Source organism: Selaginella moellendorffii, unplaced genomic scaffold (assembly GCF_000143415.4).
Source record: "Selaginella moellendorffii unplaced genomic scaffold, v1.0 SELMOscaffold_20, whole genome shotgun sequence".
Classification (NCBI taxonomy): Eukaryota; Viridiplantae; Streptophyta; class Lycopodiopsida; order Selaginellales; family Selaginellaceae; genus Selaginella; species Selaginella moellendorffii.
In genome coordinates this window covers 1,768,067-1,792,081 of record NW_003314281.1, presented here as the reverse complement: position 1 = coordinate 1,792,081, position 24,015 = coordinate 1,768,067, and the positions used below count along the sequence as shown (strand labels likewise).

Below are 24,015 nucleotides of genomic sequence, written 5' to 3'. Positions count from 1 at the left end.
AACTCACCCTTGGCGGCATCTTTCCTCCCTCGATTTCTTGATCGTGCTAGATTTCTTGTGCGCTCAATCTCTCCCGCTCGCGCACTCAATCTCTCCCGCTCGCGCACTCAATCTCTCCTGCTCGCACACTCAATCTCTCCCGCTCGTGCACTCAATCTCTCCTGCTCACGCACTCAATCTCTCCCGCTCACGCGCTCAATCTCTCCTGCTCGCGCGCTCAATCTCTCCCGCTCGCGCGCTCAATCTCTCGATCTCTTGCACGCTCAATCTCTCGATCTCTTGCACGCTCAATCACTCGATCTCCTTCGCGCTCAATCCCTCGATCTCCTTCGCGCTCAATCTCTCGATCTCTCACACGCTCCACTCACGATGCAAACAGTAACCTAATCTTGGCGGCTACCCTAACCCTAATCCTGACGGCTGCCCTAACCCTAACCAATCTCTAATCCTGGCCGTTCATTCCGAATAACCTAAATCTCAACCATCACAATATCTTTGATCTTATTTTATCTTATCATTATTATTATATGTAAATTATGCTTCTTTATTTTCTATATTTTAATGATGGTATAACTAGCACCTATCAACATTTCTGTTATTAGAGATATGATATTATATTTTACAAATTATCTAGAAAGGATGCATTCTCATCACTATTTTGTACATATTTTGGAATCGTTACAAGAACTTCAAAGAGTATAAATAAGGCACGTTAAAATATGTTGTACTATATCCATCTATGAATGGATGAATCCTCATCCAGAAATTTATTTTGTACTGTATTAGATCCTAGACAATAGGCACGTGCTTTAAATGTCATTGAGCAGTGTTCACAATTATGGATAAAACTTGAGTTGTACTACGAATCAAATCTGTTATTGAAGAATAAGATTTGACAAGATTTATTATCATCTACCACTCAAAATTTAACAACTTGACATATCACATGTGCTGATAGTTAGATTGGATCTCTTGGTTTGACACGTTATAGCTGAATGTCATTACTGGTATCATTATTAACTATCAAACTCACGTGCTGAAAATCTTTCCTTGGATCTATGTGTATACATGCATCAGACATCATAATAGATGACAGTAATATTAATACTGTCACACTTACACATGTTAAATTTGCTATAGAATTTAAATTCATTTTGTACGTTGTCTTCTTATTACTCTATTTAAATTTCAATTATGTTTCACTATAGATTTTTATAAGTAGCATAAAGAGAGAGAACTCCAAAACCTATTGAGAAGGATGGAGAGGTTTCTTCTTCATTTTCGAGATCACCCACCTCTTTCATTCTCTCAGAGTATTGTTTCTGAAAGTTTTTTATGTTGGCGTTTTGATCTTTGTCTTGGCTCTATTTCTTTAGAGGCTGTGATCCGCAACGACACCGGTATAGTTGCATACTCGGAGTTTCTTCTTTCTGGTGTGGGCGAGGGTGGACAACAATGGGATTTACAAAATTCCAAGTCGAAGGAGATTCGAGTGTTTGGATCTCCAGTCAAAATGCCAAAATGCACTCTAGCGAAAGTGAATGTGAAGCAAGAGTCAGTCGTTATCCTCTCGTCCTCTTCTAGTTCAAATGAAGATGTCATGCTAGTGTCGGCGCCAAATTCACCAGCTCCAGCTCCAACTTCAGCAATATTCAAAGCCGTTAGCAATGCTTTCCAGTTTTCACGCCTCTCAATCGACGTGCACTTGTTTTTGTATAGGCTTGTGAGTGAGCTTCCATCCTCCTACAACGGCAACATTTTCTTCGAGCTACCACCTCTTGTCAGCAGCACAAGTTCCAAACGGAAGGGGATGGAAACCAAGCAGGATGTCCACAATTGGTGCAAGATCAAGACCACACACTTCCAACATTTTGAAGGCACAGTGTCTATAGTTTATTGTGGCGGGCATTTAGATTGTGTGGATGAAGCATGCAATCGAGACCGCTCTAGAAACTCTATATTTTTCGAAGGGTCTGCAGTCAATCCTCCAGCCTGTGACACCATTGCTGTTGGATTCAAATGTCGATTCTGCAAAAATGCTCCTCTATGTCGTGCTATCTGCGATGCCAAGATGTACTACTTTCTTCCACGGGATGGAGTGGCTGGAAGAGCTGCAGTGCATGTTGGCACACATATGCATCCAATGCAGGAAGGGATACAAAGGAGTTCTCTCAACCGTTTCAAAGATGCTGTACAGGAAGAGACTATGAGAAACTCATCTGCAACTCCGAAGCATGTTCAGAAGACCGTCCTCAAGGATTTTATCGCAAATACCTTACTCAATCCAGGTTGCCAAAAGACTCAACTAAACGAGGCTAGCTTGCGGGACTTACTATGAGGAGTACAACCTGCTACTAGCCTAAGGAGGTACATCCGTTATTTTTCATACGTTATAATAATAATTTTTTCTTACATTATATTGTTTAGGATAAAATCTTGGATGTGTGAATCTCGAGAGGGGAAGTTGCAATCAAAAATTGACTCCATCCTTGAATTGAAACGGACTTGTCCATACGAGTTCATCCACGGAAGTTTGTTTCCAGACCAAGTTGTGAATGAGCAAGAGCGCCCCTTCGTCTTCAAAATGTCTACCATGGGCCCTGCCTCTGGAGTAGATCTTGTCTCCCGAATGGACATGTTTGGGTCCAGTGACCTTGCAAATGCATAGGTACATTTTGACCATATGGAGCATGTATCCGGTTGGACAACCATGGGAGCTCATGTATATGATCCAAGGTAATTTTTATTCTCATTATATTGAAATTGTTATAATATTTATGTTTTTATAGGCTACGTTGTAATTTAACAATTGCGACAGTAGAGTTTAAAGTACAAGACCAGACAGCACAGGAAATATTTTGGAAGTCCCTCTCTGATATTGTCCTAAAGTGGACTGGTAAGCCTGCAAACTTTCGTGGTTTCATGGCAGATGGGGCTGGTGCAAACTGGAATGGTATCCGAGCAGTTTTTGGGAATGGTCAACCATTGGAAGGTCGTGAGAGGACTTGTGAGTTCCATTGGGCTCAAAGCCTAAACCAGCACTGCCACCTTATCAAGCCAGAGTTTCAATCAATATTTAAGGAGTTGTGCAAACAATGGCAGGCTGCACCTTCTAAAGAAGAGCATGAGGCAAAAGCAAATGAGATCCGAATGTGGTGGCATGAAGATGGCCATACAGACGTAAGTTGCCTACCACAACTTGAGTCATAGTTAGTATGGTGGGAAATTAGGATGTTCCAATGGGGACATCACTCTTTTCAGGTTGGTTTATATTTTTTCTTCTCCTTTTATTACCTTTTAATATTGCCTTTTCCATTAGGATCAACCACTTGAGGACCTCGCATACACCCCAACTGTGAATCTCTCCGAAAGTAAGCATTGGAGTTGGCGTTCCTTTGAGGCAGGGAAAGGGAAGATGAGTCTATACGAAGCCTGTCTATCAGATTTGATACGTGCTATAGAGCAATCTTCAAAAGCACTGGCATTCGAGGAAGGAAGATATATGGGAACAGGGCCTTCTGTTGAGATGTTACATGATAGGATGAAGAGAAAATTAACTCCACCCGCCCAAACAGTGGCAACTACAGTTGAGGAAGTGGTCCGTGGCACATCTATGGAGTACACTCCCCGAGCTTCTATTGGTGATATGAAGACTGTTCGCTCAAAGCGTCATTTTTCCTTTGCTGGGGAAGATGTTGGTACGGACCTTGGAGCAAAAAGCTCCCACAGGCCTAATGTCGAGTACCATTCTGCTCCAAGACACCGCTCTCGGACTGAGCCACCTCAAGTGGCTGATGAAGAGAGTGCATCGCAACAGGTTGAAATTGCTTACTGTAGTGTGGAGCCGAAGCAATGGGCAATCCGACGTGTGCCAACAAAATCAAATGTAAGGTGTGTGGGGATGCTTCCGAGGGGCAAGTGTTGGGCCTGGATTTGTGGTGAAAAATCTGCTTCTGTTCCAGCCCCATGTTTCTATGGGGAACGAAAGCAAGCAGGATTTTCAAGATGGTGTTGGCTATATTGTTGCAACACCGACGCCAACCATACGAAGCGGCTTGAAGACACTATAGTGACTAAACCTGATGCAGTACCTAAAGAATGGCCAGTTGCTAATGGGGTCGCGCTCACTTCGGATGAGATTGAAAACCTTGAGAAATCTGGTTTTAATCTTGAGAGGAGAGTTGGAGACATGAGTGACAGGAGCAGGACTATTCCTACAGAGATGCACAGGAGGCCAGCACGAAAAGGTAAAGCAGTTAAATTTATTGGTACCATCTCCAAGCAGAAGCAAGGTAAAATAAACTTGGCTCAAACACTTGAGTGTGAGATTCTCTCCACGAAGTACATCACTACGCTTGCAAAGGAGTACATAGTCAAAACAGAAAGTGGAGAGTACACAATTGCCATTCACGACTTTCCTTCTTGCACATGTCCAGACTTTATGAAGCGCGAGGAACATGGGAAGGCATATGCTCCTTGCAAGCATATGTACTACATCTTCATCAACATCTTGCACCAGGATCCTAAAGTGGATATTCATATACACCAAGCAAGCCTTACTATTGCTGAGTTGCAAAAAACTTTTGGAGCTAATTAGATTTCTCTAACACTATCGATGTTTATTCTCTATCAATAAAACTTATTATACTTTATATAATTAATACAAATGTGCTTTTTCATTTCACTTTTCATTTTATATGCTTCCGAGTGTTCTTCTCGCAATACTGCCCATAGTACTCGTGTGTCTCCATTTCTGTCTTTACCATCTCAAAAAAGATTTCATGGTAGTCTTTCGGGTGCGTGATGTTGCAGTGTGTCGCAAGAGCATATATACCATCATACTGATCATTGCTATTGTTTCCACCAGACGCTAGAAAACATATGGGGCACTTCTTGAAAGTGGCAGAATTGCATTTTTCTAAAACAAGTAAGAGGGCATTCTTTTTCACCCAATTTGTTGCACCCTCTGTCATTGCATTTATCTCCAACTCATGATCACTATCCTCACTATCCTCTCTTTCATTCTCTTGTGTGATTTGGTTATGCTGTGCAATGGGATAGTTATTGCATCTCCTAGCCCTTGAGCCCTGGGAAGAAAGATTGTGAGAGTTAAAATTACCAACACTAGAACCCATAGACATTTGTGGGTGTATTTCCCTTTTTTCGAATGAGAGTGTGAATGAAGATCTATAAATTCTAGACAATATGCTACGACAAACCCCTCAAGAATGTATTCTACAAAGAACCAAGTCTTTCTTTTATATGCAATAAGCTTACATCAACGGTTATTTTTTTTCCTTTCAAACGGTTATATGACTTCACATAGATCTTATTTCAAATTTAATAATTTTTTAATTCTGACAAACCTAACATTTACTAGCCAAAAAGCATAGAGTACAAATTTAAAGAAGTGACAAGAATACTCTTTTTTCAAACATTTTATTTTATGTTCTAACAAATGTCCCTATCATTGCATGTAGTAAATATTTAAATTATTAGAACAAAATGTGTTCTTTAGAAAATTTTTATCTATATAATATATAGAGAGTTATTAAATTATTAGGTTCACCATAACCTTAAAATTTTAAAATTTATAATGTTTGTACTAAATTACAATTGAAAATTGAGCTCAACTCGTGAGCTCAACTCTTCAACTCGTGAGCTCAAGTATGGTCCGTGCCCCTACTAGCCTAAGAAGGTACATTTGTTATATTTCATACGCTATAATTTTTTTTTTCTTACATTATATTGTTTAGGATAAAATCTTGGATGTGTGAATCTCAAGAGGGGAAGTTACAATAAAAAATTAACTTCATCCTTGAATTGAAATGGATCTATCCATACGAGTTCATCTATAGAAGTTTGTTTCCAGACTAAATTGTGAATGAGCAGGAGCACCTCTTCATCTTCAAAATATCTACCATGGGCCTTGCATTTGATGTAGACCTTGCCTCCCGAATTGACATGTTTAGGTCTAGTGACCTTGCAAATGCATAGGTACATTTTGACCATATGGAGCGTGTATTGGGTTGGACAACTATAGAAGCTCATGTGTGTGATCCAAGGTAATTTTTATTCTCATTATATTGAAATTGTTATAATATTTATGTTTTCACTGGCTACATAATAACTTAACAATTGCAATAGTAGAGTTTAAACTACAAGACCAAACAGCCCATGAAATATTTTGAAAGTCCCTCTTTGATATTGTCCTAAAGCGGACTGGTAGGCCTGCAAACTTTCATAGTTTCATGGTAGATGGGGCTAGTGCAAACTAGAATGGTGTCTAAGCAATTTTTGGGAATGGTCAACTATTGAAAGGTGAGAAGACTTATGAGTTCCATTGCGCTCAAAACCTAAATCAACACTACCGCCTTATTAAGCCAGAGTTTCAATCAATATTTAAGGAGTTGTGCAAACAATGGCAGGTTGCATCTTCTGAAAAAAAGCATGAGGCAAAAGCAAATGAGATTCAAATGTGGTGGTGTGAAGATGGCCATACAGACGTAAGTTGTCTACCACAACTTGAGTCGTAGTTAGGGTGGTAGGAAGTTAGGATGTTCCAGTGGGGATATCACTCTTTTTAGGTTGGTTTTTATTTATTTTTTCTCATTTTATTATTTTTTAATATTGCCTTTTCCATTATGATCAACCATTTGAGGACCTCGCGTACACCCTAACTGTGAATCTCTCCGAAAGTAAGCACTGGATTTGGCATTCCTTTGAGGTAGTGAAAGGGAAGATGAGTTTATATGAAGTTTATCTATCAGATTTGATATGTGCTATAAAACAATCTTTAAAAGCATTGGCATTCAAGGAAGGAAGATATGTGGGAACAAGGCCTTCTGTTGATATATTACATGATAGGATGAAGAGAAAATTAACTCCACCCGCCCGAACAGTGGTAATTGCAGTTGAGGAAGTGGTCCATAGCACATCTATAGAATACACTCCCTAGGCTTCTATTGGTGATATAAAGGCTATCCACTCAAAGCATCGTTTTTCCTTTATTGGTGAAAATGTTGGTGTGGATCTTGGAGCGAAAAGCTCTCATAGGCTTGATATCAAATACCATTCTACTCCAAGACATTACTCTTGGATTGAGCCTCAAGTGGCTAATGAAGAAAGTGCATCACAACAGGTTGAAATTGTTTACCGTAACGTGGAGCTGAAGCAATGGGCAATCTGATGCATGTTAGAAAAATCAAATATAATATGTATAAGGATGCTTCTGAGGGGCAAGTGTTGGGTCTGGATTCATGGTGATAAATTTTCTTTTATTCTAGCCCCATGTTTCTATGGAGAATGAAAGCAAGCAAGATTTTCGAGATGGTGCTAACTATATTGTTGCAACACCGATGCCAACTATAAGAAGTGGCTTGAAGACACTATAGTGACTAAACCTAATGCAGTATTTAAAGAATGGCTGGTTGCTAATGGGGTCGTGCTCACCTTGGATGAGATTAAAAACCTTGAGAAATCTGGTTTCAATCTTGAAAGGAGATTTGGAGACATGAGTGATAGAATGAGGAATATTCATACAAAGATATATAGAAGGCCAGCAAGGAAAGGTAAAACAATTAAATTTATTAGTATTATCTCCAAGTAGAAGCAAGGTAAAATAAACTTTGCTCAAACACTTGAGTGTGAGATTCTTTCCACGAAGTACATTACTGTGTTTGCAAATGAGTACATAGTTAAAACAGAAGGTGGAGAGTACATAATTGCCATTTAAGACTTTCCTTCTTGTAGACTTTACAAAGTGCAAGGAACATAGGAAGGCAGATGCTCTTTGTAAGCATATGTACTACATCTTCATTAACATTTTGCACCAGGATTCTAAAGTGGATATTCATATACACCAAGTAAGCTTTACTATTACTAAGTTGTAAGAATTTTTTGGAGCTAACTAGATTTTCCAACACTATTGATGTTTATTCTTTATCAATAATATAAACTTATTATACTTTATATAATTAATATAAAATGTTTTTTCATTTCAAAAATGTTTTATATACTTGCAAGTGATCTTTTCACAATATTGCCTATAGTACTCATATGTCTCTATTTCTGTCTTTACCATCTCAAAAAATATTTTATGGTAGTCTATCGAGTGCATAATATTGCAATGTGTTGCGAGAATATATATACCATCATACTGATCATTGTCATTATTTTCATTAGAAGCTAGAAAACATATAGAATATTTTTTGAAAGTCACAAAATTGCAATTTTTTAAAACAAGAAAGAGGGCATTCTTTTTCACCCAATTTGTTGCACCCTTTGTCATTACATTTATCTTCAACTCATGATCACTATCCTCATTATTTTCTCTTTTATTCTCTAATGTGGTTTGGTTATGTTGTTGAAAGGGATAGTTATTACATCTCTTAGCCTTTGAATCCTTGAAATTTTTTTTGTAAAAGTTAAAATTACCAACACTAAAACATATTGTGTGTATTTCCCCTCTTTGAATAAAAGTGTGAATGAAGATCTATAAATTCTAGATAGTATATTATGATAAACCCCTCAAGAATGTATTCTAGAAAAAAACCAAGTCTTTCTTTTATATGCAATAAATTTACATCAATGGTTTTTTTTTTCTTTTCAAGGTTATATTGCATTACATAGAATCTTATTTCAAATTTAATAATTTTTTAATTCTGACAACCTAACATTTATTAGCCAGAAAGCATAGAGTACAGATTTAAGGAAGTGACAAGAATATTTTTTCTGTAAACATTTTGTTTTATGTTCTAACAAACATCCCTATTATGGCATGTAGTAAATATTTAAATTGTTAAAACAAGAAGTGTCCTTTAGAACATTTTTATCTATATAATATGTAGAGAGTTATGAGATTATTAAGGTCACCATAACCTTAATATTTTAAAGTTTTTAATGTTTGTATTAAACTACAATTAAAACTTGAGCTCACTTCAACTCGTAAGCTCAAGTATAGTCCACACAATAACTAAATGAACAAAAGGAGAAAACGGTCTAATAAGAATTTAAGTTAATGCAACTATACTCCTTAGAGGATAGGCAAGGATAGTGGGTTTTTAGTGTTAAACCATTGACAAATATGAGCTTGGTGCTAAGGATGAAAATAGTATAATCTGCTATAGGTGGTTCCAAAAGTATAGTAGAGAAATAGTAGAGAGAGTTTGGGGGTTGGACTATAATAGAACAACTTTGGCCAGAAAAGAGTGTGATGATGTTATAACCATTGAGAAGTCTAAGGTTAAAGTGAACATTGAAAGACAAGTAGAGTAGTTTGCTAAAATGTTCAAGAGTCAATTTTAGTTCCCCTAAGAGATCAAATGGTTAATGCTTCCTATCAAGTGTGGGTGGCACTATTTATTTAGATAACTAATATGGCTCATTAAAACTTTGCTCTAACCACATGGGTAAAGCACTTAAAGGTGGAAGGTGGGGAGAGTACCCATTAAGTTCATATAAGACCATAATGTTTTGAAATGTCATCCTAAAGTTCTGGATTGTGGAAAGAAAGAAGAATAATCCTCTTATATATAAAATATATATCTTCTATATATAAGAAAAAAGTTCTGCTCAAAATATATAATAATTTAAACACATCTGTATTCTTTTTTTCATATAGTTTAGAAGAGTTCAACTTTTTTTCAAACCACCTATCCTAGGTACACTTCCCTCTTGAGATATGTACTTTCCCCAAAATTGTGATCATATACCTTTTGATTATACTGTCCATACCACTAAATAAAATCTGACTAATTAATTCTATGTTTTTTAAAATTAGTTTTACTTTTACTAATTTGAAAACTTACTAATTTGTCTAAGGTTGGTGTAATTTTTTTCTCTCAATCTAAAACTTGGTTATGTTAATCAGAAAAATGGATACTCTTCACTGGAAGTATCACCACAATTATCGTCCACTTCCTCCACACTATCGTCCCGGCCGATCAAATCCAGTAACTCCAGCTCGGCCGAATTGAAGATAAACTGGGCATTGTCGGCGTGGATGAAACAAACCACCTGCACCGCGTCACCTCTGGCCTTGAAAACGTAGTGCTCAGGATAGCTGCACGGATAGAGATACAAAAAGCAAAGCTGGACCTTCTCGCACAGCTCAAACTCCTCCCGCTGTTCTTCCCGGATCCCTGACCTGGAGATCGCTTCCTCGAGCTCGGCCTGGCTCAGCTGGTGCATCCAGTAGCTGTACTGATCAAACCCATCGAACTGGACGCTGGGAGCTTCCGCTTCTCCTCCTTCTCTCTCGAATCCGATCCGGAACGCAGCGTTGGGACCGAGCAGCTCGGGGCACACAAAGGTGGTGCACCTCCGCTCCTCGGCCGGTTTGGACCGCTCCAAAAGAAATTCCCGGAGGCTGTATCCCTCGCAGCTCGCGCACACCGCCGACTGCCCCTCGAGGATCTCGCTCTTGAGCGCCGCCACCGCCTTGAGCGGCTCGGGGCATCCGTCAGCGCCCAAGATCTTGGAGAACAGCGGCATGTTTTGCATCACCCCGCCGTGCTGCTTCCACATCCGCTGGAACGCAAACGGGCCAAAGTTCTGGTACAAGAACCCCTGGTGGCTCGTGCACGGCTCCATGTCGGGGCCAATGCGAGACAGGAGCTCGTCCTTCAAGCTCAAGCTGGTCTTCCCCTGCGTCACGTCCCGGAAGAAGTTTGCCGCCGCTCGCAACACCAGGAACTCGTCCACCGCTACGTAGTGACCCCCGCTCTCGCCCGCAACCAGCCGGCCAAAACCAGCGTCCACAATCTCCTCCACCCTGTGAGACTCGGACTGCGTGTCATGGATCTTGATGCCCCTCCCGAGGCAAAAGTAGCTGATCACGGCCCTCTTCATGAAGCCGATGAGCGCAGTTCTCTGCGAGAGCTCCGCGAGTTTCCTGTAGTACCCCTGCGGCGCTCCTCCCTCGGTTGTCAGTAGTCTCTCCACGAAGAATGCCGCTTCCTTGATGCTCCACACTCTGTTGAGAGCTGTTTCTACCACCTGGACGAAGGGCCTAAACCTCCCTTTAAACCTCGGATAAATTTCCTGTATCCCGCTGCGATCTTCCTCCGTCAACTCTACCGCCTGTTCCGTGAACTCGATCATCTCCCGTCCGCTCTTCCAGCACCCGAAATCACCACAGACCGGAGGCCTTGTCGGGTTCCCGCCCTCGTATCTCAGCGTGTATCCTGTCCCTGAAACTACAACTACGTGCTTGGTCTGGGCCAGCGTCGGCTCCAGCAAGAAGTTCACCACGTCGCGGTAGAAAGGCCGGCGAGAGACGAAAAAGTCGTCCTCGAACGCGCTCACCAGCTTGTGGGCTTCGTCGATGGCGATGGTGGGGAGCCGGTCTTCGAAAGGCATGCACAGGTCGTCCAGCACCTTTTGCAGCGCCGGGATCTCCTTGACGAAGTTCTCCGGGGCCAGAGTATCGGCTTTCCGGCACACCGCGGCGAGGAAGATCCGAAACACGTCCGTGTCGTCGGCCAGATTGGCGTCGGGGTGGTAGAGCCCTTTGCATCCCCCCTGGAAGATGAGCCACTTTTCTAGATCAAAGTCCCGGCACAGCGACAGGATCGACATCCTCACCACCAGCAGCAGCAGCGTGAAAAACTTGACCACCACCGAGTTCTGATAGTAGTTTTTCTGCTCCAGGTGTTTGGGGAGAACCTCGTTCATGAGAAACTCCAGGTCGGAAGATCCGCCACTGCCGACAGTGCTGGTTGTGAAAAGCAATCCTCGCTCCTGTGACCAAAGTTTTAGAGCTAGATGAAGAGAGAAAAGAACTTACTTGCTTGGAGAAGAACGTGTAGAGCGACTTTGTCTTTCCACACCCGGTGCTTCCAGCGCAAATCACAAGCCTGCCACCGCCATCGCGAGCTTTGGCGACTTGCAAGCTCAGATTCTGGGCATTGCTGTAGTCGAAAGAGGTGAGCCGGTGGAAGAGCATGCACGGCATCTGGTTGAAAAAGGGGATCCCGACGCTGCCCTTGGTCACGCATTTGGCCAGCAGCAGCTCACGCTCCCGGAACTTGTCGAGAATGGCACTGATCTCCTGGGGCACCTCGAGCGCCTTGCGCCAATCAACACTGCAAGGCCTCCGGGACACGTCTGGATCAATCGAGGTGGTAAAAGCTTTAGTCAAGAGGATAGAAGGAAACAAGGAGAACGATGAGAGAATTAAAAGAGAGAGATAGATGAGAAACAATGGAGAACTTTTGAGAAGAAACAATGGGGAGAAGGAGAAGAGAAAGAGAAAGAGAGAGAGAGGAAGTGCTTACGCGGCTTGTTCGCCATCGCCCGCGTCGCTCATTCTCGTTGCCTGCCAGCCCTAACTCTAATGGCCAAGTGGCGGGAGAATCTCCAGCCGAATATGCTGTTCTTGAGCTTGATCAAAAGAGCGATGGAGCCACCTCGTAGGCGAAGGCGCCCGCCAGGCCGGTGGCGGAGATACACATGATCAGATGCGTCCTCGCCAGGAAATTGGCCATGGATCTCACGGACACCAGCGGCAGCGTCAAGACCTTCGAATCCGCGAGCTTGGCCGGCGGCTTGAGCGCGCCGTGGAGCAAATACGCGATCTGGAACGAGAGCGTGGCGCTGAGCCCCGTGAAGAAGAAGTAGAGCGTGTGCGCCTCGTACTTGGTGGCCACGATCCACCAGCCGCTCAGCAGCTGGAGCGCGCCCATCGCCACGATGGAATGCTGGAGCTTGGAGCTCATTGCCTGCATCAGCTCGTATCGGCCCTTGAATTCGTCGGCGTCGGCAGCTTCCCTCGCCGCTGCGGGAGTGAGCTCCTCCTCTTCTCCCTCTCCTGGCGGCATGTTTAGCTTCTCCTGGACGAGAAAGATCTCCTCAGCCTCGATCGATCGCTCCTCACCCTTGCCTACCCCGGATCCGGCGGAGAAGGGCCGAAGACTGCCCCCGATTGGAGCCAACCTCCTCCATGGCGAGAAATTTGGATCGAAACACCGGGCATTCGCGAGAATCGGGGTCGAAATCTTTCTCGCGCAACCTGCAAGAACACTGGCATCTGGCAATGCAGGCCGCTTGGAGAGCTCACCAGACTCATGGCGGATCAGCGCCGCCGCCAGGCGCCGAGCTCCTCCTCGAATCATCGCCTCGATCCTTAAACCCTAGGCTAGTCGAAAGAAAATGGGGGCTTTTCTATCTTTTAGGGTTCTAGACGACCTTCTTGGGCTGGACAGCCTCATATAGACAAGCGCCAAGCAATCCAATCGCCGTGCAGCGCGTGATCACATTCGATCGGCTCATCATCAGCGCCACCGCCTTGATCGTTTGCATCGACAGCGTCATGATCCTCATCCGGCTGCGCTCCTCCACCTTCTGGAAGAATGGGACGTGCTTCATCGTGGTGTGGAGGTGGAGCGCCAGATGGAGCGACAACCCGGCGCTCAGCGCCGTGAGGCACAGGCACAGCGTTTCCGCCGAGTAATCGCTGGCAATCACCCACCATCCCGCGATGAGCTGTGCGAGCCCCACCGCGATCAAGGCGCGCTTGAGCTTCACATTGGACTGGAGCATCGAGTCGATGGATTCGCGCAGCTCGTTCGCCGTCGCGGAGAGATCGCGCTCCACCGTCGGCCCCGTGATCTCCTCGTGCTGGAACTCGTCCACTTTTATCGGCTGCTGCCTTGGCGCCTTGGCGAAGAGTCTCGCGCCGGCTCCACTCCATGGGACCATGCTGTCGATCGATCTAGATCCGATTCTTGATCCTGGCAACTGGGCTTCACCAATCGATTGCGCGATATAATCCACCACTGGGGTAGCTCCGATTCTCGATCCTGGCGGCAGAAAATCTATATAAAAAAGGGCCCCCCGCGACCGTGATTGGCTTACCGAGTGGTGGATTCCGCAGCAAATGCGCAGCATTGCGCCCGACCAGCCGCCGGATCATCGTAGAGCACAAGAACCCTAAAATTCTACCTCAAGAACCCTAAAATTCAACTAAATTTAAGATCACTTGCTCAAAAGAAAGAGAGACTGCTAGATCTCCATCTCCAGATGGCGTAGCAACACTGGGATCACGACATCGGGGGCGCTGAGCTGTGGCAGGTGCCCCTCTGCGGCGAGCACCTCCACCACCGTCTTTCCGCCCAAATGCGCCGCCAAGTAGTCGGACACAACCACGGGCACCGCCAAATCCTTGTTGCTTTGCAGTATATGGCAGGGCGGAAAAACTCCTGGAAGAATGTGGCGGAAATCGCTCTGGAAGATGCTCTTGGCGACGGCGAGGGCGATGTCCGGGCGGACGTTGAAGAGCGTGCGGCTGAATTCCTGGACCGTGGCCGATTCCATATCGTCGCCCACTACCAGCGGAGCGAATCCGGACACCCACGCCTTGAAGTTGGATTGCATCGCGTCAAACAGCTCGTTGAGATCCTGCTGCTCGAAGCCTCCGAAGTAATTCTCATCGTTCAAGTACCTGGAGAAAGTTGGAAGAGTCGCGAGATCAGCCATCCATTTTCCATATGGACAAAAGAAAGAAACTACCAAAGAGAGAGCTATCCTCCATTTGGAATGGGAGATCTCAGAAAGAAGGAAGAGATCTTTGAGATCTTAGAAATCTAGGAAGAGAGCTTGGAATAGAAGAGAGAAGCTATCAGTGATTTAAGTAACCGCTAGAGAGAGCTCTGTGAGAGCTCAGAGAGAGAGACAGAGATCTATGCGTAATCTATCGCGAGAGATCTATGCGTATAATCGAAAGTAAACTGGATTTCTTACCTGGGAGAGGCCGAGAGAAGGATGATCTTGGAGAAGATTTCGGGGCGAGCAGCGGCGGCCAGGCAGCCGATCATGCCCGAGACCGAGTGGCCGACGTAGATGCACGAGTCGATCTCCAGCTCGTCGATGATGGAGAGGAGATCCTGCGCATAGCCGGCGAGAGTGGCATAGCGCTCGAAGCTGAAGAACTCGGCGTTGGTGGTGCCGGCGCCCATGATGTCAAAGAGGACCATGCGATACTCATCGACGAGGTGGGGGACGAGGTGCTTCCACACCGATTGATCCGTGCCAAAGCCATGGCTCAGGATGACGATCCGCTGGCCATTCCCAACGATCCTCAGGTTGTGCGCCTCGATCAGCGACATTGTCTCGCGCTGTGAATCAAAGATTTCGAGGTTTCCTGCTTGATTCCTGCGCAAGGAGTTGTCAAAGCACCCAAAAGCATGCGAGAAAGCCTCTTGTCCTATACCTGTGCCTAATTAGACGAATGTAGCGCAATTTTCAAAGATTTTCCCGGCCAAATCAATAAGCTCCTCACCAGCAATGGCTAGAAGCGCCGGATGCAAGCGTGAATCTGGAAATTATCGCTTGCTTCCATGGATAGAAGAGGAGGCGCGCGAAACCCTTTCCCTCTCCTTTCCTTCTCACGAACACTTTATTCCGTGCCTAGGCATTAGCTGGAAATTTCGGAATCGCAATCGTATCGGAACCGTCAGATCGTCACTGCTGTATGCGATCTAGTACAGCGGTCGCCAAACTATTTATTTGAAATTGGACTGTAATGCCGACGACGACGTGGTCAGAAACTGTCCACTCCGGTCGCAGAAGTTGCCAACGTGGCAAAATATCTCAACGTGGCAAACTCCTATTGGCGAGTCTGGAATGTTTCGAGTATCTCTCTTCCAGGTGACGTTCCTGGTCGATCCGCGCGATTGATTCCAATCGCTGCCTCGCGGAGAGGTTCCCCAGCAACACGTACGCGGCGGTGTTCTTGGGATCCGAGCGGAGGATGTGCTTGGCAGCCTTGATCCCGTGCTGGGCGCTGCGATAGCTCGCTGCGGATCCCAGCAGCGACGTCCACTCGAGCGAATCCGGCACGAATGGCATGCTATCGATGAGCTCCGCCGCCGCGATCAGGTACCCAGCTCGCCCCAGGAGATCGATCAGGCAGGTGTAGTGCTGCTTCCTCGCCTCGATTCCAAAATCCATGGCCATGGACACGAAGCATTGCCTGCCGCGATTCACGTCGCCCTCGTGGCCGCAAGCGTGGATCGCCGACGCGAAGCAGCTCTGCTCGGTGGAATCCATGACTTTGATCTCCGCGAAGAGGTTCGCGGCGTGGATGGGATGTCCCTTGTGGGCATAGGCCGCGAGCGTCGCGCTCCACGCGATGGAGTCCTTCTCGGGCATGGAATCGAAGAATCGCCTCACTCGATCCATCCGATGGCCGATCTGGGCGAAGCCCACCAGCATCGTCGTCCAGGAGATGAGATTTCTCTGCGGCATTTGGTGGAAGAGGTGCTGGGCTTCGTCCAGGGATCCACTCTGGGCATAGGCCGAGAGCATCGCGTTCCAGACGATGAGGTTCTCTTTGGGCGCTTCGAGGAAGATCTCTCGAGCCTTGTCGATCAAGCCGGTTCTCGCGTAGGCCGAGAGGATCGCTGTTTGAGAGATTGGATCACTTGGAGTTGGATCGATATCTATTGCTCGATCCGGGCAGCCGTGTCTCGTGTAAGCAGCGAGCAATGCCGAGCAAGAGATTTCGTTCACATCGTGTTCTTCGCGACCATCTTCTTTGCTGCTCAAGAACATAGCCTTGGCCTCGTCCCAATGCCCGTTTTGGGCATAGGCCGCAATCATGGCGGTGCGTGAGACGGAATCTTGACGTGGAATCTGGTCAAAAATGAGCTTTGCTTCCTCGAGCTTGCCGTTTTGAGCATATGCCGAGAGCATCACCGTCCAAGAGACGAGATTCCGATCCGGCATCTCGTCAAAGATGAGCTTTGCCTTGTCGAGGAGATTGTTTTGAGAGTATGCAGCAAGCATGGCAGTCCAGGAGATGAGATTCCTCTGCGACATTGCGTCGAAAACTTGCTTTGCTTCGTGAATATGCCCGCTCTGGGCATAAGCAGCAAGCATCGCATTGTAAGACACTAGATCACGGTCTGGCATGAGATCAAACAGCGCTTTTGCTTGATCCAAATTCTTGTGCTGGTAGAAAGCCGAAAGCATGGCTTTCCAAGACACAAGGTTCTTGTGGGGGATTAAATCGAAGGTCTCCTTCGCTTTTTCAAGCTGCCCATTGTGGGCATACGCTGTTAAAAGTGTGTTCCAGGAGACAACGTCGTGCTTTGGCATCGAATCGAAAACTTCTTTAACGCGGAATATTTTCTCCTGCAAAGATAAGACCGAAAGTATTGTGTTCCAGGACGTTAAGTTTGCCTGCGGCATCTCGTCAAAAAGCTCCAAAGCTTCGTGAAGATGCCCGTTTTGGGCATAAGCCGCTATCATAGAGTTCCAGGATACGATGTCCCGCTGCGGCATTTTGTCAAAAATGTGCTTGGCATCCCGGAGATTCCCACTCTGTGCGTAAGCAGTTACAATTGTCGTCCACGACACAATGTTTTGTTCGTCCATTTGGTCGAACATTTCTTTCGCTTGTTCCAGGTGCCCTCCTTGGGTATACGCCGAGAGCATTGCATTTGATGCCACGATATCTTTCACTGGCATTTTCTCTAAAGTTTTCTTTGCTTCTTCCACGAGCCCGTTTTGCGAATATCCGGATAAAAGAGCCTTCCAAGAGATGAGATCCCTCTCCGGCATTGAATCAAATATGTCTTTCGCCTCGACGATATGCCCTTTGTGGGCATATGTGCAAAGCAGTGTGTTCCAAGACGAGACATTCAGTTGTGGCATATCATAAAACACCCTTTTCGCGATCTCAGTGCTCGAGTTTTGGCCATAAGCCGAAAGAAGAACGTTCCAAGCCGCAACATTCCTCTCAGGCATCTTTTCAAACAGAGCCTGTGTTCGTTGCAGATGCCCACTTCGGGCATATGCAGAGAGCATCGCATTCCAGCAAATAGCATCTCTCTCGGGCATCTCATCGAATGTGTTCTTTGCGTCACGAAGGTGGCCACTCTGGGAGAACGCAACGATCATTGCTGTGCACGAAACGACGCTTTTCCTGGGCATCTTGGAGAAGAAGTCTGCTGCATCCTCGATCTGGGCATTCCCAGCGTAGGCCGCAAGCATGAAATCCCATGACATAGTGTTTTTGGTGGCGATGCTTTCGAAAACCCTGCGAGCATGAGTGACACTCCCACACTTTGCGTACATTTGGATGATCTTGTTGAGAAGAAACGTGTTTTTGGTGTGTTTGATCCGCGAGTGGAGGGATTGGGCCGTGGAGAGTGACTTGCATGAATCGATGAGCCGGACGAGCTCAATCTCCTCGTCCATGTTCTCATGTTCCTCAGGTTGGAACTTGTATTGTCCAAGTGGGTGATATTTCCAATAGGATGTCCAAGTGGGCGATCTTATCAATAGTACTAATTTGGTGAAAGCATGGGTGGAGAGGATGTACTTGGGACTCCAATATAAGACATTGATTGCGAAACAGCTTGTAATTTCAACGTTGTTGTTGTCCATCTCGATCAATCGCATTCCTTGTTTGGCACACGTTGGATATTTCGTTTGTTTTCTCCATTCCACATACCTCCAGCCAGAGACTCATGAAGCAGTCAAAGTTGTCTTGTTCCTATTGGAGAGATCTTGCCTTCATGATATTGGAGAGATCTTGTCCCGATAAAAGAGCTCTATATATTCATTACAGTTCCTGGAATTCTTTTTTTTTTTTTGTTGTTTTTTGTAACTAGTGACTACCACTTGAAGAAGTAAATGATTTCTTAATTTACTACATAGTGGTCGAGGACAGGGATCAAATGCTTATCTCGTCCTCGGGACCGGCTACTGAAAACTCGGGCTGTCAAAATTGTTTTCCTTTTACCGATGACTACAGGTTCCCTTACAATGTTTCCTTTTTTCTTTCTTTCTTGCAACGTCCACCTGAGAAAAAACATGGAAGAGCGTTTTACTCAATCTTGAAACGAAGTTGTCTCTTACTCAATCGAGCTACGGGTACTGCATCGGATCGAATGCTTGGAACTGGTGCTTGAAGTCTTCCACCAGTTTGGTTTCCTCGTCCTTGGTTAGCTTGCAAGCCTTCCAATCCGTCTTCTCTGGCGTGCCAAGAAGGCCTGCTAGCACCTGAGAAGAGAATTGTAGTCTAGAAGCAAAGAGATGCGTGGATAAATTCAGCTTTACCTCACGTCCAAACTGCATTGGCATTTTCTCTCCGGCAGCACAGGGATGAGCCAATGTCGTTCCATCGGGAAGCTCAACAACGAAGTAGTTTACTCTGTCCAGCAAACGTCTCAAGTCATTGGACTGGCTTCCTGTAAAGAAACAAGAATTTAATGCATACGAACAAAGGGGAAGATCGAGATCCTTACTACGCATTATGATGAACGAGAATCCTAGCTCGCTTGCAGCTGCATCAAATGCTTCACGGCAGGATTCTGCTGCTGACGATGAAACAGGAACTACCTGGAAGATAAAAAAGAAAAGAAAAGAAAAACACACTGTTAAAGGAGCGTAAAATAAAGAGCGACCATAGTACCTGTACATGCGCGTGAGTTCCTGCTCTTATGTTGATGTATCTCTCGAATATGATAATGGACGATCCCTGGCTCTCAAAAAACTTGCGGAGCGAGTCTTTGTACATCTCGAGCTCCTTCTCAACCTCTCGTGACACACACACGGCGGACGGCGTGTGTTCAATGGGAACTATCAGCATGTGCTTGTCCATCAGAGGCCCTTTCGCAAGCGCAACGTAGCAATGATCTCCAACGCTCGCAACCAGATGTGTCTCGACGTTTGGGCTCGCCAAACAAAACCAGCATTCTTGTTGCTTTCTTTCCGAAGAATGGCTAAATCTGTTCAGAACTTATATGTTAGAAAAAAGCAAAAGAGATAGAACAGAGCCATTACCTGCAGTCATCTCCCTTCTCACAGCTTCCTTTCTTGAAAAAGTTGAAACAAGAACCTGGTGGAAGCTGTTGTTCGTTGTCTGCTGCCGTAGAGCTTGCATTCTCATCTGATGAATGTAGATATCGGCACTCCGAGCCCCGCTCGCAGCTTCCTTTTGTGATAAAATCGTAGCAGGATCGTTTTGGAATAAGCACACCGTTTTCAAACGCGTGCTTAAACTTGCATCTGTCCCCACGAGCACACGAGCCCTTGGTGACAAAATCGAAGCATGCTCCCTCCACTCGCTTGGTCTTCTTCGCATCGGACGTGTCGTAACGCCAGAATTGTCCCTCGGACTGCGACGACGGTATCATCTCGGACAAGGGACGCTTTTTACTCGAGGGACGATTCTCATACGGAGAAAGAGTGCTGTTTGGAGGAGTAACAGCAAGCTCTTCGCTTGACAACTTTGAAGCTGGTGTTGGAGAAAGAGCATGTAGATATTTCTGCAAGTTAGAATGAAAAAAGAAATCCTTAGATTAGCACTGGTTTAAGCACAACCATACCTGTTTCTTATCATTCCCCACGACTCCCAGAGCCACAAATCGCGTTACGTGAGGCACACCTTGGTTGGTATAAGGCTCCCGTGTAAAGAATACGCCTTCTGATCCAGCAATGTGGTACCTGAAAGGAAAAGAAATGCAGGCCCTTTAATAGTGTTTATAGTTTTAGTGAGACGTCTTACCGAGGCCTGAGCTCTGCCGCTAGCTCTGCTATGACTGGATTCCCAGAAACTTTTTCGCTTGGTATCTCCCCTTTGCTTCCAGATAGCACTCCTTGAGGCCAGTCATTAGTGTGAACGTTAAGACCAAACGACCACAGAGAAAGAAAACAGATTAGGAGAAACATAGCAAGGATATGTGAGAAACAAATCGATGACTTGAGAATCGTCCGCTAGAGCTCGCAAAGCATCGACATCATCCTGATGAAATGCCCCCACGTCCGCTGCAAGCTTTGCATCTTCGTAGGCTAAAGCATCGGACTTTCCACTTAGAAACGCGATACGAAGTTCTTCCATACACAATGTCCGTCTTAGCAAACAGAGCAAAAAGAGAAAAAAGAAAGAACACGTACCATGAACGAATACCACACCACTTCCTCGAAGCCAAAATAGATTTTTGGAGACGACCACCGGCTCTGAGACGAGGCCGCGATCTTTTGCCGGTGCCAGCAATTGCAAAGCCTCCTCTCCATAATTCCCCGTGAAATACGTGGGGAGAGGAATTTCCTTGGCGCCATCGATGTATTCCCTCACTTGGGACACGCCGTGTTCGTCCAGAGGAAAGAACTGCCCCACACAAAAGAGCGCATCGAATGGCCCATTGGCCGTGTTTACCTGGAAATCGATCGCCAAAGAGAGCCAGCGATCAGCACACAATGCAGCAATGGAGCGGGGATCTTACAGCGGCGACGCGCTTGAAGAGCTGATCCAATCGTCCCACAACATCCCCACACAGGAGGATTCTTGGTTGCGACATGACCAACGATAAACCCTAAATAACCAGAAGCCCCATTTTCTTCTTTTTTGCTTCGTTTTTGCTCGTTGCCCATAAACCCTAATGATCATAAACCCTAAATGGGCGATCTCTTCCGGATCAATGGGACGGGAGTCACTCTGTCGCAAGGTAACAAACGCTTTTCTCTACCACTTCTCATCCATTTTTTTAGTTCTCGAATTTCTGGGCTCGATTCCAAGCTTCCAGCAGCTCCCAATCACTGCAATTGAAAGATTAGCTCTTGCTGTGCAACCAAAAGAGTGTTGTAAGTACTTTTTTTTTTTGCCTTTATTTCTTGGTGTCTAGCTTTTTTTTTCAGTACCATTAGAGCTTTCAAATCTTCCTCGCGGAGTCTACATTGTTTGGAGTGGAGAGGTAACGAGAAAGAAAGAAGAAAAATGTTGCTTTCTCTCTTTAACTTGAACGCGACTTTTAGCTTGCGCTTGGCACAGGGAATTCAAGCGTAAAAATCCTGAGTCGAGGAGGTTTTGGTTAGTGTTTTGTGTGTAAGCTTTGAATTATTTTCTTATGGTATCTCCTTTCTAGTAACTCAAGAAGAGCTCCAAGGTGCTACAGCGAGTGGCAAGGTGAATCATGGAACATTTTTTACTTATATTTTCTGGGTGTTAATTCTTTCAATTTATTTCCCCAGGTTGTTTTCTTGGTTCTCAACTCTGCTGATGCTGCGTTGATTCATACCAAACATATTTGGACACCCGGTGGAACGAGTGTCATAGAAAAACTTCTACAACTCGAAAAAGTGGAGGTCCGCCATTTTGCTTTTCTTTCACCTATTTTTTGGGTTTTTTCTTCGTTTTCAGATCGATGTTTACCGTGGATTCTCTAATCCTAATCTTGTAGAATTCAAGCAGATATTTGGAGGGCAACTAGTTGGGCAAGTTTGTGCTTAGTCTCAAAACTTGAATGACGAGAAACCATATTACGTCTTGTAATTCTTCTGTTGCAGGCTTTAGCTGCGGCGAGCAAGTCCGTAAATCCTTTCTTTCTGGTACACAGCCTCCACTCGTATTTTCTATTTCCCGGTGATAAAAGCAGTAAGTTTGGATGGGTTTTCTGTCATATAGATTAGTTTACCTTGCTTGTAACGAGTTTTTCATCGTTGTCGCTATGATTTTCTTGCAGTCCCAATAATCTATCGCGTCCAAAGAATCCGGGATGGATACAACTTTGCAAATCGATCCGTGAGTGCATTCCAAAGCGACCAAATTATCTTCACAATGACTGCATCATTTCGGGTGCGATATGAAAATCAATTGTTTTGCTGATGAACGTTTCTTTTCTCTCCTTTGTTTTTTACTTCTAATCTTTTTTAGAGGGGAGAGAGTGGCGCTGAACACCAGCTTCCCGTGCCTTGTGTGCCACCACCCGAGGAGGTATTAATTTTTTACCTTTGCATATTTCGCTCTTAAGAAAGAGTTTTATTTGCACAGCTGGAACGCGAAGAAATTGCTCAGCAGCGCTACCTCTCGGACCCTCGCCTTTCACTGTAAACGTATGTTTCTTCTTGCTCTAAAGCTTAAATCCATTTGTTCACAGATCAAAGAAGGAACTCCTGAAGAACAATTCTTCCAAAGAACACCCTCTGGATTTGCGTCGTTGCGAGGACTTTGATGAAGTGGACCCGGAACCATGCGAGTCAAGGTAGAGAATAAGATAAGAGTCGACTCATTTTAATTTGATGTTTGCTAGACTGGCGTTATGGTTTCGAGCCAAAGGAACGCTTCCGGATGATCAAGCGTTACACCGGTAAAAACAAGCCACCATTGTAATTTTCATGACTTTTTTTGTATTTTGTTTCGTGTAAGCAGCTGTATCCTGGCCTATGCTTCCGACTGGATTTTTCTCGAGTCGGCTTTAAGGCCCCACGGCTGGACATCCGGACCAACTGGGATTTTTACAGACATCAAAGTACTCAGTATGGATCATTCGTAAGTTGTGATCATCAAAAACATAAACTTTTGTTTATTGATTTTGTGCTGTCAGGCTATGGTTCCACACTTCTGTCAAAGCAACTGACTGGCACCTCTTCTCGGTGCTGCAAATTTACTTTCTTCGTGTGTTCACAGTTTCTCATTGCAGATGGAGAGTCCCTGTGCCGCATCAGGTCGAGCATTTGTCTCTGGCCATATTTACTCGAGACAAGGAAAGGTATTTTCCATAAGTTTTCTTCCACTGTGAAGTATCAACGTTCGCAATTCGTTTCTAGCTGGTGGTTTCCGCAACACAGGAAGGCCTCGTCCGAAAGAAGCTGGAATCTAGGCTGTGACAAGATGGTTTCTGTGATAGCTTCTTCCCATGCTCTTTACAAGCGTAGTTCTCTTCGAAAGGTACCATCAACCCCTTGTGGCGAACAATCTTTCACGCCCTTGTACCAGCCTCCAAAGCTTACCAAAGTCTTCATCCTGAACATTACTCCTGCGTGATCAAGATCTTGAGATAAAAGAGAAACTCAGAAAAGAAAAACCAAAAACCTCGCGTGTTTGTGCTGAGCAAGCGCGCTCCATCGCCAAAGTAGCTCACTGTCCATGCAAGACGAAGGGACGAGCTACTAGGCAGTTGCTCTGGCGCAAAGCGCAAGCCTGGAATCCACGAAGATATAATTTAACTCATGGAACCCACAAAGAAACAAACTCATGGACCTCAATCCATGCCATTTGTTCCTGTC

The 24,015-nt window shown here is 45.1% G+C and overlaps 6 protein-coding genes across 10 annotated transcripts; 1 reads left to right on the top strand and 5 right to left on the bottom strand.

Annotated features, from left to right (window-relative positions):
- Positions 1 to 9,840: 9,840 nt before the first annotated feature.
- On the bottom strand, positions 9,841 to 12,322 carry LOC9636826. Its single transcript, XM_024677708.1, has 3 exons — positions 12,279 to 12,322; positions 11,789 to 12,108; positions 9,841 to 11,742 (listed from the first exon to the last, which is right to left on the bottom strand). Exons 1-3 carry the CDS (start codon positions 12,292 to 12,294, stop codon positions 9,868 to 9,870), a joined length of 2,211 nt encoding a protein of 736 aa, XP_024533476.1. The 5' UTR covers positions 12,295 to 12,322; the 3' UTR covers positions 9,841 to 9,867.
- An 817-nt stretch (positions 12,323 to 13,139) lies between these two features.
- On the bottom strand, positions 13,140 to 13,942 carry LOC112347209. Its single transcript, XM_024677711.1, has 2 exons — positions 13,858 to 13,942; positions 13,140 to 13,802 (listed from the first exon to the last, which is right to left on the bottom strand). The coding sequence occupies exons 1-2, from the start codon at positions 13,913 to 13,915 to the stop codon at positions 13,180 to 13,182; spliced, it is 681 nt and encodes a 226-aa protein (XP_024533479.1). The 5' UTR covers positions 13,916 to 13,942; the 3' UTR covers positions 13,140 to 13,179.
- An 8-nt stretch (positions 13,943 to 13,950) lies between these two features.
- On the bottom strand, positions 13,951 to 15,430 carry LOC9636825 (probable esterase D14L). Its single transcript, XM_024677710.1, has 3 exons — positions 15,212 to 15,430; positions 14,743 to 15,153; positions 13,951 to 14,443 (listed from the first exon to the last, which is right to left on the bottom strand). The coding sequence occupies exons 2-3, from the start codon at positions 15,105 to 15,107 to the stop codon at positions 14,005 to 14,007; spliced, it is 804 nt and encodes a 267-aa protein (XP_024533478.1). The 5' UTR covers positions 15,108 to 15,153; positions 15,212 to 15,430; the 3' UTR covers positions 13,951 to 14,004.
- A 161-nt stretch (positions 15,431 to 15,591) lies between these two features.
- On the bottom strand, positions 15,592 to 18,204 carry LOC112347196 (pentatricopeptide repeat-containing protein At4g02750-like). The gene has a single exon (XM_024677665.1). It carries the CDS (start codon positions 18,202 to 18,204, stop codon positions 15,592 to 15,594), a length of 2,613 nt encoding a protein of 870 aa, XP_024533433.1.
- A 340-nt stretch (positions 18,205 to 18,544) lies between these two features.
- Positions 18,545 to 21,354, bottom strand: LOC9637488 (zinc finger CCCH domain-containing protein 64). The gene is made up of 11 exons (XM_024677822.1): positions 21,237 to 21,354; positions 20,908 to 21,169; positions 20,694 to 20,844; positions 20,519 to 20,626; positions 20,340 to 20,457; positions 19,795 to 20,279; positions 19,424 to 19,739; positions 19,257 to 19,350; positions 19,069 to 19,199; positions 18,868 to 19,011; positions 18,545 to 18,810 (listed from the first exon to the last, which is right to left on the bottom strand). Exons 1-10 carry the CDS (start codon positions 21,309 to 21,311, stop codon positions 18,877 to 18,879), a joined length of 1,875 nt encoding a protein of 624 aa, XP_024533590.1. The 5' UTR covers positions 21,312 to 21,354; the 3' UTR covers positions 18,545 to 18,810; positions 18,868 to 18,876.
- LOC9637487 (acyl-CoA thioesterase 2) lies at positions 21,355 to 24,015 on the top strand. Of its 5 annotated transcripts, XR_002992717.1 has the most exons (18): positions 21,355 to 21,458; positions 21,502 to 21,594; positions 21,649 to 21,704; positions 21,766 to 21,820; positions 21,876 to 21,916; positions 21,982 to 22,095; positions 22,151 to 22,228; positions 22,297 to 22,384; positions 22,473 to 22,585; positions 22,664 to 22,723; positions 22,781 to 22,836; positions 22,887 to 22,991; positions 23,040 to 23,096; positions 23,159 to 23,278; positions 23,334 to 23,382; positions 23,430 to 23,498; positions 23,557 to 23,677; positions 23,726 to 24,015. XR_002992717.1 is itself a non-coding variant. In XM_024677825.1 (17 exons), exons 1-17 carry the CDS (start codon positions 21,410 to 21,412, stop codon positions 23,771 to 23,773), a joined length of 1,419 nt encoding a protein of 472 aa, XP_024533593.1. In that variant the 5' UTR covers positions 21,355 to 21,409; the 3' UTR covers positions 23,774 to 24,015. The 5 variants fall into 5 exon arrangements, 4 of the variants coding, with proteins under 4 accessions (XP_024533593.1, XP_024533594.1, XP_024533591.1 ...); XM_024677825.1 differs by having other exon boundaries at positions 23,334 to 23,498; XM_024677826.1 differs by lacking the exon at positions 23,726 to 24,015 and having other exon boundaries at positions 23,557 to 23,719.